Here is an 18,257-nt window from a genome sequence, read left to right as displayed (position 1 = left end):
AGTACAGAGGATCGAAATAAGCTGCAGAGAGTTGTAAACTCAGTCAGCTCCATCATGGCACTAGCCTCTGTAATATCCAGGACATCTTCAAGGAGTGATACCTCAAAAAGGCGGCATCCATCGCTAAGGCTGCCCGTCACCCACGTCATGCCTTATTCTCATTGCTACCATCAGGAAGGAGGTACAGAATCCCGAAGGCACACACTCAGTGATTCAGGAACAGCTTCTTCCTCTCTCCATCCAATTTCTGAATGGATATTGAACCCATGAACACAACATCACTACCTTTTCCCACTATATACACATACTTACAGTAATTCAGTTTTTATTATGCATTGCATTGTACCGCTGCGGCTGTCGTGAATCAACAAATTTCATGACAAATGCCAGTAATATTAAACCTGATTCTGATTTCAAGGTTATGCTTACATACTTTTATAGGGTTCTAACAGTTAGGGTGGGGACTCGATCCTCATTTTGTACACCTCAGTGCAGATAAAGCAAGATAACACTCAACTATTGAATTATATATAAACATTTGATTAAAATTCAGATCAATAAAATAAAAACATTTTAATCATTCTTGAACTTGGTGATGAGTCAAAGCACACACAAATACTGTACTCAACTTTAACTGGAAACCTTGTAGCTGATAATTCTGGTTGTATTATTAACATTTGACACACTTCCAACATGGGCTTCCACATACAGTATTACACAACGTGTACACGCATAACAGAATCTGTAAACAGGTAGACGTTAAAACGTTGTTGTTCAGATACAAGTTTCTTTGTAACTTTTAATCCACACGATTATTGCAAAGCCACAGTTAAAGCACGTTACGTAAAAAAGTTAGATTGTTCTTTTTATGTATGTATACATATTATTTACATTGCCTCGGTATCGGGCATTCGCAAGTATTGCAAGAAAAGGACTGGGCAGTCACCAAAAGGTTCTCATATTTAGAGACTTCACTCTCGATTTTTACTGTCTTTATGAACCGGTTAAGTTTTTTTCTGTGCCGATCACAGCGAGAGCTTCGATGGCTCTTTAAAAGAAGCAATGATTCATTGTCAACTGAGCCTCTGCTGTCCAGAGGCCGATCTTTGTTTTCATCTGAGAAACTGAAGGAACTGTTACTCACCCCGCGGTGTAAACCTGTAAGCTGCAAACCACATCCCGGAGACTCCTATTACCAACTGACACCACCACAATTCACGTCTCTTGGTGACGAACAACCCGCTACCGACTGAGAACTCAACCTCGCCAGTCTCGTTACCAAACCCAAACCCAATGGGCCCCACTAGAACCACTTACTACGTCTGCGCCAGCTTTCCCAATGCACTCTGGTAAATGTAGTCCAGGATCAGTGAGGCATTGCGGACTCCGCGCTGGCTCCCGGGCCGTCTTCAACGGGAAAAACTGATTTCGGGTGCCGTCAGGCCTTTACCGTATTAATGCTGTTACCGGCTCGAACAGCCTTTTAGTACACAATCTGCCCCTGCTCACAGTAACTTATATACATATATATATATATATTTTCCCCGTAGGTGCTGCCTGATCCGCTGAGTTCCCGCAGCATTTTGTGTGCATTGCTTTGGATTTCCAGACTTCCTCGCGTTTATGATTTTTATACAGTTTGCCGTTCTCTGCGCCTCATTCCCAAGTCTGCGTTTGAATTCCCGCCTGTTTGACTGGGTGTCAAGTTTAATTTAATAATTATCTAATTAAATAATCTCGAAAGTTTGTTAAAACTGCTTTTATTAATATAATCTTTTGAAAAAGTCATTGGGCAAACTGAGTACAGCCTTCACACATTGGAATTAAACGGTTGGAAGTACGTGGCTTCACAAATTGCCTGAAAGGGAGATGATTTTAACTTGATCTAAGCCCCTTTTTTAAATTAAAGACAAATAATCACGGACTGAAGCCGTTCGTTTCTCAGCTAATCGTTTAGATGTGGATTAACAATCAGAGTTGATTCCTGCTTCCACGTCAGGCACGGGGCGGGACTGGCCAGGCGGGGTCTTTGTTCGGCGCGCGATTTGACGGTTGCTGTGGCGGAGTGCGCACGGGAGAGGATGTCGCTGTCAAACCGCGGCGCGCGGGAGAAGATGTCGTTGTCAAACTGTGGCGCGAGTGAAGGGGCAGGGACGGCGGCGGCGGCGGCGGGCGCGCGACAGCTGCAGGAGCTCGAGCTGCAGATCGACCAGGTAGGCGACGATTAACGGGGAACTGGGTACTGTACCCCCCCACCACACCCCCATTCTCTTCTGGAACTCACTGAAACCTCACTTTCCCCCGTCCTTTCCCAGAGCCGGCTGCAACCCCCCCCCCCGTGTCCTTTCCCAGAGCCGGCTGTAATTCCGCCCACCCCCCCCGTGTCCTTCCCCCGTCCTTTCCCAGAGCCGGCTGCAACCTGCAACCCCCCCCCCCCCCGTGTCCTTCCCCCATCCTTTCCCAGAGCCGACTGCAACCCCCCCCCCGTGTCCTTCCCCCATCCTTTCCCAGAGCCGGCTGCAACCTGCAACCCCCCCCCCCCCCGTGTCCTTCCCCCATCCTTTCCCAGAGCCGGCTGCAACCTGCAACCCCCCCCCCCCGTGTCCTTCCCCCATCCTTTCCCAGAGCCGACTGCAACCTGCAACCCCCCCCCCCCGTGTCCTTCCCCCATCCTTTCCCAGAGCCGACTGCAACCTGCAACCCCCCCCCCCCCGTGTCCTTCCCCCGTCCTTTCCCAGAGCCGGTTGCAACCCCCCCTCCCTCGTGTCCTTCCCCCATCCTTTCCCAGAGCCGACTGTAACCCCCCCCCCCCGTGTCCTTCCCCCATCCTTTCCCAGAGCCGACTGCAACCCCCCCCCCGTGTCCTTCCCCCATCCTTTCCCAGAGCCGGCTGCAACCTGCAACCCCCCCCCCCCCCCCGTGTCCTTCCCCCATCCTTTCCCAGAGCCGGCTGCAACCTGCAACCCCCCCCCCCCGTGTCCTTCCCCCATCCTTTCCCAGAGCCGACTGCAACCTGCAACCCCCCCCCCCCGTGTCCTTCCCCCATCCTTTCCCAGAGCCGACTGCAACCTGCAACCCCCCCTCCCTCGTGTCCTTCCCCCATCCTTTCCCAGAGCCGACTGTAACCCCCCCCCCCCGTGTCCTTCCCCCATCCTTTCCCAGAGCCGGTTGCAACCCCCCCTCCCTCGTGTCCTTCCCCCATCCTTTCCCAGAGCCGACTGCAACCCCCCCCCCCCGTGTCCTTCCCCCATCCTTTCCCAGAGCCGACTGCAAACCCGCCCCCCCCCCCGTGTCCTTCCCCCGTCCTTTCCCAGAGCCGGTTGCAACCCCCCCTCCCTCGTGTCCTTTTCCAGAGCTGTCTTCAAACCCCCTCCCTCACCCAGTGTCCTTCCCCCATTCCTTTCCCACAGCCGGCTGTAAACATATCCTGGTGTCCTTCTCCCCCCCCCCCCCCCCCGTTTCCTTCCGGAACCCATTCCCTTTTAGAGCCGGCTACAACCCCATCATCCTCTTCCAGAGCTTAATGTAACCCCCCTCCAGAGGTCGACTGTACCCCGCCACCCTTCTACTCCTGGGGTCAGCTGCAGCCCCCAAGCCCCCCCATTCCAATGGGCCCAACTATACCTTCCTCTCTGACAGTGGTTGGAGCTGCCCTACCCTCCCACAGCACAACCCCCAGCCTCAATCTCTTACTAGTAGGTGAATTTCCCCATCCAATATTCCTGCCACTCTGACTTCTTCAGTAGTAACTACCTGGAAGAACTAAAGCAGCAATTGTGTTGGAATATCTTTAAATTCCAATCCCAGTCACTTAAAGAACATCTTTCCTTGTCCAATCACAGTCGGAGCATCTTCAGCATAGAAACTGTATCAATTTATGAAAATACCATCTTCTAGAGGATAATTAAAAATGTCCAAAAGCATTGATATTCTTGGCGGCCTGTATCTTGTTTCGCAGGAAGCTTTCTTGTGAAGTCAGTAGCTTAATAGTGTAGTTGTGAAGTCAGTAGCTTAGTAGTGTAGTGAATTTCTTACTGCAGCTCATCTATGACAGAATAAAGGCACAAGCCATGGTAATGTAGTGCCAAATCAAGCTGGAATTGACCAGCTTGCCATCTGTTATTGCTATTTTCACACACACTTGGCAGAAATGCAGCGAGGTGAACATACTGCCTTGCTCACAACGGGGATGCCCAGATGTCCTTTAACAGGGTAAAAGACTATGTATGGTAGAGCCTTCCTTACTGCCAAAATCTGTCATGGCTTTGTACCAATATTTAAATATCTTAAATCATTAGAAATAACTAAAACTATTAATACCTTAAATAATGTTAAAGGTGCTTAAATAAGACTAAACAATAAAATGTCTAGAAAATAAAACATTAAAATTTAAGTAAGCAAAGTCTAACCTTGCTCTTTACTGTTTAACCTATAGGTTAGGCATTCCTATTCAAATCATACCAGTGTGTATGTGCCTGGCAGGTCCAGCATATGCAGGATCCAAGATGTAGATTCTCCTCCATTGCCTTGGAGAATCCCATTGTGACAGGGCTCTGCCACTGGATTTCATATCAATCCAGCAAAGCTGGCTTTATAGATTTATTGGCATCTCACTCAGCATGTCCAGAGTTTCCAAAGAGTACACATGATTATTTCTTCAGCAGTTTGAACGGAGCATGACTGCGCAAGCATGTGGAGGTCGGCTAGTGAGAACTGTGGGAAGAGTTTAAAAGGAGACAGCTTTACAGAGCAGGCGTAGGAGTAGAGAGAGACAAGTAGGAAGGCTTTGGCGAAAACAGGTCGAGGCGAGGTAGGTTATCTATTTAGAATACAGACAGAAAGAATGTGTGTGAGGCCGGTTTTCTGTGCTTGGTGTCAAATGTGGGAGGTCCTGGAGACTCCCAGCCTCCTGGATGGTCACATCTGCACCAGGTGTGTTGAGCTGCAGCTCTTTAGGGACAGCGTTAGGGAACTGGAGATGCAGCTCAATGATCTTCGTCTGGTCAGGGAGAGTGAGGAGGTGATAAAGAGGAGCTATAGGCAGGTAGTCACTCTGGGGCCACAGGAGACAGATAAGTAGGTAACAGTCAGGAGAGGGAAGGACAAGAAGCAGGTGCTGGAGAGTACCCCAGTGGCTGTCCCTCTTAACAATAAGTACTCCTGTTTGAGTACTTTTTTTTTTACAAAATTCTTTATTACAAATGTCGGTGCTATACAATATTTACAAACCCAGTGACTAACACATTTACTACACTACAAACAGACCATACATGTTAAACCAATATATTGCCATCCTCATCAATGATGGCATTTACACCTCGCGGAGCCCAACGGTCCCGGAACATCTCTACGGTCGCCGTGGACTGTGCGTATTCCTTTTCAATGTTCACCTGGGCTCGAACATACCCCCTAAACATAGCCAGGCAGTCCGCCCAGGGAGAACCTCCTGCCACCCTTTTCCAGGAGCCACGGATGGCAATTTTCGCCAGCCCCAGGAGCAAGTTGACAAGGACATCCTCATCCCTCTGTGCCCCCCTCCTTACTGGATGACCATATATGAATAGGGTGGGACTGAAATGCAACCAGAAGGCGAGAAGCAGCCCACGCAAATACGCGAAAAGGGGCTGCAGCCTCACACACTCCACGTACATATGGTACACGGTCTCCTCCAGCCCGCAGAAGTGACACGCGGCTGGGAGATCCGTGTACAAACTAAAGAACTTATTGCAGGGCACTGCTTTATGCAGCACCCTCCAGCCGAGATCCCCAAGGTGCATGGGAAGGACTCCCTTGTAGAGGGACTTCCATTGGGGACCCCCCTCACCTCCAGGTGGAAAGACCGACCGCCATGGCATGTCGGGACGGTGGACAAATGCTAGGAAGTGGAGGGTGTGGAGCAGCAGCCCATAAAGGTACCTCCTGCCTGCATCCCTGAATGGGATTGAGTACTGTTGGGGGAGACGGCCTGCCTGGGGGAAGCAACAGTGGTCGTGCCTCTGGCACAGATTCTGGCCCTGTGGCTCAGAAGGGTAGGGAAAGGAAGAGGATGGCAGCAGTGATGAGGGACTCTATAGTTAGGGGGTCAGACAGGTGATTCTGTGGATGCAGGAAAGAAACGTGGATGGTAGTTTGCCTCCCAGGTGCCAGGATTTGGGATGTTTCTGATTGAGTCCACAATGTCTTGAAGTGGGAAAGAGAACAGCCAGAGGTCATGGTACATATTGGTACCAACGGCATGGGTAGGAAAAGGGAGGAGGTCCTGAAAGTAGACTACAGGGAGTTAGGAAGGAAGTTGAGAAACTGGACCTCAAAGGTAGTAATCTCAGGACGACTGCCTGTGCCACGTGACAATGAGTATAGGAATAAAATGAGGTGGAGAATAAATGTGTGGCTGATGGATTGGAGCAGGGGCCAGGGATTCAGATTTCTGGATCATTGGGACTTCTTCTGGGGGCAGGCGTGACCTGTACAGAAAAGATGGGTTGCACTTGAATCTGAGGGGGACTAATATTCTGGCAGGGAGGTTTGCAAAGGCTATTGGGGAGAGTTTAAACTAGAATTGTGGGGGGGTGGGGTGGGAACTGAAGTGACGGAGGAAGGGGAGGTTGGCTCACAAATAGAAAGTTTGGAGACAGTGCGAAAGGGAGGATAGGCAGGTGATAGAGAAGGGAAGCATTTAGACCGATGGTTTGAGATGTGTCTATTTTAATGCAAGGAGTATTATGCATAAAGTGGATGAGCTTAGAGCGTGGATCAACACTTGGAGTTATGATGTTGTGGCCATTATAGAGTCTTCGATGGTGCAGGGGCAAGAATGATTACTTCAAGTGCCAGGCTTTAGAAGTTTCAGAAAGGACACGGAGGCAGGCAAAAGAGGTGGGGGTGTGGCACTGTTGATCAGAGGTAGTGTCACGGCTGCAGAAAAGGAACAAGTCATGCAGGGGTTTCTACGGAGTCTCTGTGGGTGGAAGTTAGGAATAGGAAGGAGTCAATAACTCTACTGGGTGTTTTTTACAGACCACCCAATAGTAACAGGGACATGAAGGAACAGATAGGGAGACAGATTCTGGAAAGGAGTACTAATAACAGGGTTGTTGTGGTGGAAGATTTTAATTTCGCAAATATTGATTGGCAGTTCCCTAGAGTGAGGGGTTTAGAAGGGGTGGAGTTTGTTAGGTGAGTTCAGGAAGGTTGCTTGGCACAAGATGTAGATACAGTAAGCCTACAAGAAGAGAGGCTGTACTTGATCTGGTATTGGGAAATGAACCTGGTCAGGTGTCAGGTCTCTCAGTGGGAGAGCATTTTGGAGATAGTGATCACAATTCTATCTCCTTTACCGTAGCATTGGAGAGGGATAGGAATAGACGAGTTAGGGAAACATTTAATTGGAGTAAGGGGAAATATGAGGCTATCGGGCAGAAACTTGGAAGCATGAATTGGAAACATGTTCTCAGGGAAATGTAAGAAAGAAATGTGGCAAATATTCAGGGGTTGTTTGCTGGGGTTACGCATAAATACATTCCAATGTGACAGGGAAAGGATGGTAGGGTACAGGAGCCTACCATCAGGTACAAAGGCTGTTGTAAATCTAGTCAAGAAGAAAAGAAGAGCTTACGAAAGGTTCCAAAAACTAGGTAATGATAGAGATCTAGAAGATTATAAGGCTAGCAGGAAGGAGCTTAAGAATGAAATTAGGAGAGCCAGAAGGGGCCATGAGAAGGCCTTGGCGGACAGGATTAAGGAAAACCCCAAGGTATTCTACAAGTATGTGAAGAGCAAGAGAATAAGACGTGAGAGAATAGGACCAATCAAGTATGACAGTGGAAAAGTGTTTATGGAACTGGAGGAGATGGCAGAGATACTTAATGAATACTTTGCTTCAGTATTCACTACAGAAAAGGATCTTGGCAATTGTAGGGATGACTTGCAGTGGACTGAAAAGCTTGAGCATGTAGGTATTAAGGAAGAGGATGTGCAAGAGCTTTTGGAAATCATCAAGTTGGATAAGACACCAGGACTGGAAGAGATGTACCCCAGGCTATTGTGGGAAGAGAGGAAGGAAATTGCTGGCCCTCTGGCGATTATCTTTGCAGCATCAATGAGGGCAGGAGAGGTTCCAGAGGATTGGAGGGTTACGGATGTTGTTCCCTTATTCAAGAAAGGGAGTAGGGATAGCCCAGGAAATTATAGACCAGTGAGTCTTACTTCAGTAGTTGGTAAGTTGATGGAGAAGATCCTGAGAGGCAGGATTTATGAACATTTAGAGAGGCATAATATGATTAGGAATAGTCAGCATGGCTTTGTCAAGGGAAGGTCATGCCTTACGAGCCTGATTGAATTCTTTGAGGATGTGACTAAACACATTGATGAGGGTAGAGCCGTAGATGTAGTGTATATGGATTTTAGCAAGGCATTTGATAAGGTACACCTTGCAAGGCTTATTGAGAAAGTAAGGAGGCATGGGATCCAAGGGGACATTGGTTTGTGGATCCAGAACTGGCTTGCCCACAGAAGGCAAACAGTAGTTGTAGATGGGTCATATTCTGCATGAGGCCAGTGACCAGTGGTGTGCCTGAGGGATTTGTTCTGGGACCCCTACTCTTTGTTAGTTTTATAAATGACCTGGATGAGGAAGTGGAGGGATGAGTTGGTAAATTTGCTGATGACACAAAGGTTAGAGGTGGTGTGGATAGTGTGGAGGGCTGTCAGAGGTTACAGCGGGACACTGATAGGATGCAAAACTGGGCTGAGAAGTGGCAGATGGAGTTCAACCCAGATAAGTGTGAGGTGGTTCATGTTGGTCAGTCAAATATGATGGCAGAATATAGCATTAATGGCAAGACTCTTAGTGGCAGTGTGTAAGATTAGAGGGATCTTAGGGTCTGAGTCCATAGGACACTCAAGGTGACTATGCAGGTGACTCTGTGGTTAGGAAGGCGTACAGTGCATTGGCCTTCATCAATCGTGAGATTGAGTTTAAGAGCCAAGAGGTAACGTTGCAGCTATATAGGACACTGGTCAGACCCCACTTGGAGTACTGTGCTCAGTTCTGGTCGCCTCACTACAGGATGGATGTGGAAACTATAGAAAGAGTGCAGAGGAGATTTACAAGGATGTTGTTTGGATTGGGGAGCATGCCTTATCAGAATAGGTTGAGTGAACTCAGCCTTTTCTCCTTGGATTGACAGAGGATGAGAGGTGAACTGATAGAGGTGTACAAGATAATGAGAGGCATTGATCGTGTGGATAGTCAGAGGCTTTTTCCCCAGGGCTAAAATGGCTAGCAGGAGAGGGCATATTTTTAAGATGCTTGGAAGTAGGTACAGAGGAGATGTCGGATAAGTTTTTTACGCAGAGAGTAGTGAGTGCGTGGAATGGGTTGCTGGCGGTAGTGGTGGAGGCAGAAACGATCGGGTCTTTTAAGAGACTCTTGGATGGATTCGTGGAGTTTAGATTGTTACGTACCTCGTAACTGGGTTGCCAAACCAGCAGAAGTGGACCACTCGTTGGAGTCTGGATTACTAGGAACTAATAAAGTTTTATTAAAGAAATAAGTAACACAGTATTCTATTCGTAAGGATATAAATACAATAGGTTAGCAATGGTAATACACACATGTACACAGAACTAGGGTAATAGGAATCAAACCAAGCTCTATCGCAGGCTAGGGGTAAAATGATCAGTCTTAAGTGACGCAGAGTTCAGTTCAGCTTAATACAGTTCGCAGTAATCGCTGTTGTGCCGTTGGAGGTGGGGGGGATTGCAGCTTGATTCAGGCAGACCTTTGATGTCTTGCAGTTGGTTTTCGGGCAGACCCTTTTATGTCTTCTATCCCGCTGTGGTTCCGCATACGACCGTTCTTCCGCGGTGAACCCGGCACCCAGGCAAAGGCGGACACACACACCAGGTTCCCACTGATCATACCTTTACACCCTGTGAGTCTATGGTCGGTTCCCACGAACCGGACCTCCAAACTCCCACCAACTTGTGGGGGCACACCGCTCTTGCAGGGTCTCGTTATTTCGTGATCTCATGGTGTGTCCCGTACCTTAGCGAACCTGTTCTTTTCATTCCCCTGCTGGGGTATTGCCTGTCCATTGAACTTCAAACAGTTCAGGTTCAAAGCAACCGGTCTGTCAATATTCTGAATTGTGTCTCTTTTCCATTAATCTCTCTCTCTCTCATTTTGAACGTTTCTCCATTGTCTCCCTTATCTCTCTCATTAGCATCAATCGTCTCTTAACTTGGCTTGGCGTCACACCCCTACCCTTCAAAGGATTTTTACCGGGGTAAAAATTATGGGCATGAATACATTATTAGATACATGATAATATACAGGGTCACCAGCTATTCGGCTAATACAGAGAAATTTAAGTTTTCAGCACCTTGACAGACAGTCAGCAATCACATTGTCTGTTCCTCTTATATGTTTTGTTTTAATATCAAATTCCTGTAAGACCAGGCTCCAACTTAGCAACCTTTGTTTTTCATCCTTCATAGTGGTCAAGAACACTAATGGGTTGTGTTCAGTGTAAATGATCAGTGGTTTCCGTGCCGGACAAATATAACAAAGGTCGTCTCACACAAGCTTCGCATTCTTTGGCAAGAGCTTAGTAAGAGGGAGGGTAATATCCGCAAAGTTTTTGCAAAACTTCCGATAGTACCCCACCATCCCCAAGAACCTTCTCAGGGCTCCCTTGTCTGTTGGGGTGGGGACTTCAGAGATAGCCCTCACCTTAGCCTGCATCGGTGCCAGCTGCCCCGTCCTACCACAAATCCCATATAAGTGACCTTGGCGTGGCCGAATTCACTTTTTGTGAGGTTCACTGTCAGACTGGCTTCAAACAGCCGTTTAAACAGCTCCTCTACTGCCACAATGTGCTCCTTCCACGTGTCACTCCAGACCACTAAATCGTCAATATACACTTCTGCGTTCTTTAGTCCTTTTGTCACTGAATTAATCATCCTATAGGGATGTTGCTTACTAGGCTGACCTGATGTGACAACAACACCATGTACCGGCTCTTTGCATCGCCTCGGGACATCCGGACATACCTCTGTGTGCCGGTTAATTAGCTTTCTCAGCGGCTCGCTCTGTTCGGGGGTTAAGGGACAGACCTTATCAGCCAAGTTGGTCAAAACAATAGAGTTCTCGCATCTAGTCGGCACCATACTTACCTTTTCAAAATGGGTTTTCCCCTTATCAGGTGGCACCCTAGCCTCATTAATTTTCATGATAACACCGACTAGGTCTGCTTGCTTATCGTGGCAAGCTGTTAACATATTAATAGGCTGTAACTGTGTCGGCTCACGCTTACAATACTCAATAGCATCCTTCCTCATGTTCGGCCAGTAAAACTCTTTCATGATTCTATCGACTGTTTTCCTCACCCCAAGATGTTCACCGAGGGGTATCTTGTGGGCCAGGTTAAAAATCTCGCCCCTATAAATTTTCGGCACTACCACCTGGTCCACCACCCCCCATTTCTCATCTGCGGGTACGGTACTTGGTCTCCATTCCCTCATTAGTACTCCCTCCTTCACATAATAGCCCACTGGCTCCCTTTTTAATTCTGCTTCGGAGAGAGCTGTCTCTGTCAAAACCATCAGCTCCTCGTCTTGTTCTTGTTCCTGTGCCTGTACAAATTCCTTCCTTGCTAATGATAAATCTACCTCAACTCCCTCACTTCCTTCCGCTTCACTACGCTCCTTCTTCTCACATTCTAACCCATCTACATTCGCTTTGTCAGCCTTTCTGGACATGCGCCGAGTCACTGCACAAACGGGTTAAACCTGTGAGTCCATGGGCGGGTCCTCAATCCTGGCAGGCTGGCTCGTCAGGTTTACTGCTGAGTACACATTTCCGCCTGCAAGGTCATTATCGAGTAAGACCTCCACGTCTTCCATCGGTAGTTCAGGCCTCACCCCTATCGTGACCGGTCTGGAGACCAAGTTGCTTTTTAGGTGTATCTGGTGCAAAGGTACTATTTCAGTCCCTTTCCCAATGCCTTTTATCACACTGACCTCCCTAGTCTCGGTCTCTGAACTAAAGTCTAAAACACTCCTTAAGATCAGTGACTGACAAGCTCCAGTGTCTCTCCAGATCCGTACTGGAACTGGGTTTGACCCCTCCTTCACCGACACCAATCCGGCCGAAATAAACTTCTCGCGCCCTTCCTGAACTTTATCAGACCTCTTCTCCCCTAGCGGTTTGTTTGCCAGATCAATACAGCCAGTCGGAATTGTAGTTTTTCCTTTCCTCGTCTCCTTCTTTGGGGCAAAGCACCTGGATGCAAAGTGACCGGCTTTCCCGCAATTATAGCATACGACCCCAGGAGACTTCCTACCAAACTGCTTCCTGTCTTCCTTATCCTTCTCACTAGTCCCCAGCTTACTTTCTGGCTTTTCCGGCGGACTCTCTCCGCCCTCTCGACTACCCTTGTGGTAGCTTTTACTCGGGGTAAACTTCGCTTTGTGTGTTAACGCATACTCATCCACTAACTTAGCAGTTGCGGCTAAGGTTTCTGCCTCTTTCTCATCTAGATAGGGCCTCATACCTTCAGGGACACAACTTTTAAACTGCTCAATCAGTATTAGCTGTAGCAGTGTCATAACCCCCATTGACCCCTTTCGAGGCGCACCAATGCTCACAATACATCTGCAACTCACGGGCAAACTCTAAATACGTGTGGCCCCACTACTTCCTCACATTCCGGAACCTCTGCCGGTATGCCTCCGGGACCAATTCGTAAATCCTGAGTATTGCCTCTTTCACCACATCATACCTCTGGGCATCTTCTGCGGACAATGCCGAGTAAGCTTGCTGAGCTTTCCCTTTAAGTATGCACTGAAGCAAAGCAGCCCACTTATTCCTCGGCCAGCCCTGACTTGCAGCGACTTTTTCAAAATGTAGAAAGTACCGATCAACATTGGCCTCCTCAAGTGGGGGAACCAGCCTAACCTCCTGGGTCGCCCTGAACCCTCCACCTTGGTTCGGCATGCGGCCCTGCGCTCGCGTCATCCTTAACTTCTCCAGCTCAAATTCCCTTTCCTTCTGCTTCTCTCTCTCTCGTCGTTCTAACTGCCTCTCTTCTTGTTCTAGCTGCCTTACTCGGAACTCGTGCTCAAGTTTCAATTTTTCCATCTGCAGCTGCACCGCCTCTCCACCAGGTTTGCCCATAGATACCACCTCCAGCTCCCCTTGGGGAAATACACCTTTGGATACATAATGCTCAATGATAGCTCTGTGGATCTCCGCTCTCCTCATTGTCGACTTCCCCTTAAAAAGTTTCAACCGTTTGGCAACAGTCGCCATTTCTGATTTCCTGGCATCCTCTAATGCCTCCAAGGTTGGTGCCTTTAGAAATTCCTCAATCTCCATTTCTGCTGTTTGCCCTTTCTTTCTTTTGGGAATTTTAACCCAATCAATTTACCCAGTCCCAAATTTGGTGTTCAAAATCGTGGACGAGATCCCCACTTATGTTACGTACCCCGTAACTGGGTTGCCAAACCAGCAGAAATGGACCACTCGTTGGAGTCTGGATTACTAGGAACTAATAAAGTTTTATTAAAGAAATAAGTAACACAGTACTCTAATCATAAGGATATAAATGCAACAGGTCAGCAATGATAATACACACGTGTACACAGAACTAGAGTAATAGGGATCAACCAAGCTCTATCGCAGTCTAGGGGTAAAATGATCAGTCTTAAGTGACGCAGAGTTCAGTTCGGCTTAGTACAGTTCGCCGTAATCGCTGTTGGGGGGGGGATTGCGGTTTGATTCAGGCAGACCTTTGATGTCTTCTCAGTTGGTTTTCGGGCGGACCCTTTTATGTCTTCTATCCCGCTGTGGTCACCGACTGTGACCCCTCCGTTCCGGATACGACCGTTCTTCTGCGGTGAACCCGGCACCCAGGCAAGGGCGGACACACACACCAGGTTCCCACCGATCGTACCTTTACACCCTGTGAGTCTATGGTCAGTTCCCGCGAACTGGACCTCCAAACTCCCACCAACTTGTGGGGGCACACCGCTCTTCCAGGATCTCGTTATCTCGTGGTGTGTCCCTTGCCTTAGCGAACCTGTTCTTTTTATTCCCCTGCTGGGGTGTCGCTTGTCCATCGAACTTCAAACAGTTCAGGTTCAAAGCAACCGGTCTGTCAATATTCTGAATTGTGTCTCTTTTCCGTTAATCTCTCTCTCCTCTCTCATTAACATTTTGAACGTTTCTCCATTGTCTCCCTTATCTCTCTCATTAGCATCAATTGTCTGATAATTTGGTTTGGCGTCACAAGATAAATGGAGGACTATGGGTAAGCCTAGGTAGTTCTAAACTGAGGACATGTTCTTCATAGCTTTGTGGGCCAAAGGGCCTGTATTGTGCTGTATGTTTTGTATGTTTCTATGATTTTAAGCTTTTCTTCCTCTTAAGTGGCTAAATGCAAGTGGAGCCCTTTAGAATTGTAAGATGTACCCAATTCAGTTAAGTTTATTTTTTAACTGGTGTATGTAATTTTTGCAATTAATGAGGCTATAAAAACATGGCAAAAACAGTAAGGTTCAAGTTTCAGTCCTTGTTTATAGACATGTTGTTAAAGATTATGGTGTGAGCTGACACTACAGTAAGTACTATTTTTCAGATTAAATTCTATTTTTACTTTGTTTCATTTCAGACTGCTTTGTATTTAACTAAAGTTTGGGAAATCACATCATCACTCTCAGCTCAAGTAGAAGACCTGAGTGCAAAATGTTCAGCAAATACGCAGTTTTTGAAAGCATGGAGGGATCTCCTCAAAGAGGGATATGAATCCCTGAAACCATGCAATTGATCAGAAAGATTATCCTTCATGAAGAAAGAATGTGAATTTTCATGATGGAAGCATGATGAATTGCTTTAAAGTCAAAGAAACTGTCATGAATAGTAAATCAAATTTAAGCTGCATTTTATAGCTATCTCATGCTGTTGTGAAGGATGATAAATATGGTGCACTTAAGGATGTTTTATATAACTTTTGTAAATCATTACTACTTTGATCCCAAAATAAATGTTTTGTCAATGAACTGAAAATTTTTTTGCATCTTTTAAGTTCAATATCTTTGAATTGGCAGGAGGACGAATTGAATTCGGGAATTTATCTTTGGAACAGAATTAGTACTTTATAGTTAAATGTAGATTTGTACTTAGTTAAAACTTGATTACTTTATAAAGTTCTGAGCAAAAAGTAGGGTAGAGACTGGTAAATTTTCATTACATCATTTCCCTTGATTACTTTTCTTGAACCCACTTCAGTGTTTGGAAACACAATTATTGAATGTTTGCTGAACCACCTTTCTATGAGTATTATTTTGCAAGTTGATCTTCACATTTCTGTATTGCCCAAAGAGAACATATGGTCAGTGAGCCCTAAAGTTGTTTAGCATCCGAATGATTGTTTTAATGTTATCAGCAACATGTTTGATGTATTTTGTTTGTTACAGTATCTATTTCACAGCTGTGTGCAGGGAAACAATGTCTTGACTTCTGTGACTTTCTCTATTTAAGATTTAAATCATCTTTTCCTTTTTGAGATTTACAATCATAGTGACAATTGCATTCTCAAATATTTCCATACATTTTATTCCCCCAAGTATTAAAATGGAGATCAGTGTGCTTTTTAGCAGCAATTGTCTATTACTGTTCCTCTTGGGAGTTGTCTATAAAATTATTTGATAGACTAAATATTGAAACGTCTTTAAAATTGTCAAATCTTTCAATCATAATGGGCTTGATGACATTATTTTTTATTTGAATTATTAAAGGTAAAAATCAGTACATATTATGACCATGTTGTTTTCTAAAATGCAAAGCATAATATTGGAAATAATCTGCAGGTCAAGCAACATCTGTAGAGGGAAATGGACATTTCAATGACCTTTTGTTAGAATCATTGACCTGTCTCCACAAATGGCTGATCTATTAAATAGTTAGAAAGTTTTCTGTTTTATCTCAGTCCTCAACATCTTTACTTCTTTTTTTTTGGTCTATTTTTCCAGATCTAATTTTTTTGTGACTTAGATTTTTCTTTTGATACTGTTGGCAGAAGTTGCCGGGGGTGGGGGGATAACTAATTGTTTTATAGACATTATTGTACACATATTATTGCACTCAATATTTGTTTGGATTAAGTATCTTGTGTGTTTGAGTTCACCAATAGAACTTTTTCAGAAAAATGTTATTTGGGTTTTTGCATTATATACAAATATTGCTAAGTTCTTGAAATATAAATGTTTCATCTTGGCAATTAATTGCAATGTAAAAATTAGTTACTTAACCCTTGGAATTTTGGGAAGTTGTTTCAATGATTAATATGCTATGTCCATTTAACTTCACAAAATTTGAGGGCATTTTTTTTGCAATAAAATTGTCTACTTTCTTAACATGGACTGTTTATGCCATTGGTTTCCTTTTTGAATTTGAGTCATGAATCTGCGAAAAAAAAAAAAAATTCTAAGATCAAATTTATCATTTGCCTGGTCTCCCTTAAGTTTATTGATGTCATTTCTATCTATACAGTATACTTGCAACTAAAAAAAGTAGTTTTGATCAATTATAATACCTAGATGTGGTAGCAATCCCAGTAGTAAATTGATTTCCAGAATCTCCATCATCATAGGTGCACCGCAAGGCTGTGCTTAGCCCCCTGTGTTAAACACAGCCCAACCCATCACAGGCTCATCACTCTCATCCTGTCCATCTTCATGGTGCATTGGTTCAGAAAAGCCAACAGTGTAGTCAAGGATGCCTGCCATGCTAGCTATTCCCTTATCTCTCTTCTAACTCTTGGGAGAAGATAAAGGAGCTTAAAAGCTGTGACAATCAGACTCAAGAACAGTTTCTCTACTTCTGAACCAATCACCTCTTTGACACCCAGAGATGCTGCCACCTTATTGGACTTCTAATTCTGTTTCTGTTATTCTGTATTGTCACTTTAGCATTTCTTTTTGCACTACTTCAGTACTGTAATGTCACAAAGCAACTAATTTTGCACTTGTGTAATGAAAATAAATCTGATTTTGCTTAAGCTATTTTAACCATTCTATTGTTTTGTACCCATCACTATGTATGGTATTTATTATTACCATGTCACAGCTGGAGTGTTGCATTCAGTTCTAGTCGCCACTATAGGAAGGATGTTGAGGCTTTGGAGGGTACAGAAGAGGTTTACCAAGATGCTGCTGGGTCCAGAAGACGTGTGCCATCACAAGATGCTGGATAAACTTGGGTTGTTTCCTCTGGAGTGCTGGAGGCTGAGGGGGAGATCTGATAAAGGTTTACAAGATTATAAGAGGCATAGACAGAGTAGATGGAGATCATCTGTTTCCCAGGATTGAAATGTCTGATACAAGGTGAGAGGGAGTAAGTTCAAAGGGGGATGTAAGGGCTAAGTTTTTTACTTAAGAATGATGGATGCCTGGTATGGTCATAGAGGCAAATACTTTAGAGGCTTTTAAGAGATGTTTAGATTGGCACATGAATGGGGGAGATATGGACATTATGTAGGTAGGAGGGATTAGCGTTTGGGTATTTTTAATTTTCTTTTTAGCTGGTTTGGTGCAACATTGTGGGCCGAATGGCCTGTTCCAGTGCTGTACTGTTCCATGTCTATTTCATTACATGCTGGTGTATATGAAAATAAGCAGTCTATGTCTGTCATATACTGTTTAGTTTGAGCTTCATGGTGAAAGAGGAATTTCATTGCATGCTGGTGTATATGAAAATAAACATGTGAATATGAGATTCGAGAAGGGACATTGTCAACTATACTGGAAGGGAATCCTCCACTGCTGATGCAAAAGGAAGCCTTTTCAAAATGGAGTATCCTAACTTTTAGATGTTTTGCCAGTCCAAAATTAGTCAATCAATTGACAGTGGACAATGTGATTATATCCAAGAGGTCTTATACTCGTTGACATGTTGAAACATCCTAATTGTTTGCAGGTGCTTTCATGTTCCATTTACTATAGCAAATACAAAGAACTATCAACAGAACTCACTTTATTTAAGGTGTAAACTCTCAACTAACAGCTAAGTCTACTATGGCAAAGTATCAACAATTATACCATGTGATAATCTCAATTCCCAAAGATATTCTCACACCTACAGTATAGATGGAAAGTTATAGCAAATAAGTACCAAGATTTTTGACATATTCTTGTATTCCTGCTGGCTAAAACTTAGTGCAAGGAAATCAACTTCATCAAATTACCACTTATAT

General features: G+C 45.2%; 2 protein-coding genes across 3 annotated transcripts in view; one reads left to right on the top strand and one right to left on the bottom strand.

Moving 5' to 3' along the window:
- The window catches only part of etfdh (electron transfer flavoprotein dehydrogenase), a 64,896-nt gene extending 63,582 nt beyond the window's left edge, over window positions 1-1,314 (bottom strand). For both annotated transcript variants that reach the window (XR_011885749.1, XM_072255996.1), the window contains exon 1: window positions 1,145-1,314. Coding sequence is in view for 1 of the 2 variants with exons in the window: in XM_072255996.1 (XP_072112097.1) it covers window positions 1,145-1,178 (34 nt within the window). In the remaining variant the exon portion in view is untranslated. The remainder of the gene's footprint in view (window positions 1-1,144) is intronic.
- Window positions 1,315-1,964: 650 nt separating this feature from the next.
- LOC140196011 (renal cancer differentiation gene 1 protein-like) lies at window positions 1,965-15,063 on the top strand. Its single transcript, XM_072254698.1, has 2 exons — window positions 1,965-2,213; window positions 14,676-15,063. The coding sequence occupies exons 1-2, from the start codon at window positions 2,082-2,084 to the stop codon at window positions 14,829-14,831; spliced, it is 288 nt and encodes a 95-aa protein (XP_072110799.1). The 5' UTR covers window positions 1,965-2,081; the 3' UTR covers window positions 14,832-15,063.
- The last annotated feature ends 3,194 nt before the right edge of the window (window positions 15,064-18,257 follow it).

This window comes from Mobula birostris, chromosome 4 (assembly GCF_030028105.1).
Source record: "Mobula birostris isolate sMobBir1 chromosome 4, sMobBir1.hap1, whole genome shotgun sequence".
Lineage (NCBI taxonomy): Eukaryota > Metazoa > Chordata > Chondrichthyes > Myliobatiformes > Myliobatidae > Mobula > Mobula birostris.
This window is presented reverse-complemented; position numbering and strand designations above follow the sequence as displayed.

Coding starts and splice junctions, on each gene's coding strand:
- LOC140196011 (XM_072254698.1), top strand. CDS start 2,082: ATGTCGCTGTCAAACCGCGGCGCGCGGGAGAAGATGTCGTTGTCAAAC. Junction 2,214..14,675: donor TCGAGCTGCAGATCGACCAG/GTAGGCGACGAT, acceptor GTTTCATTTCAG/ACTGCTTTGTATTTAACTAA.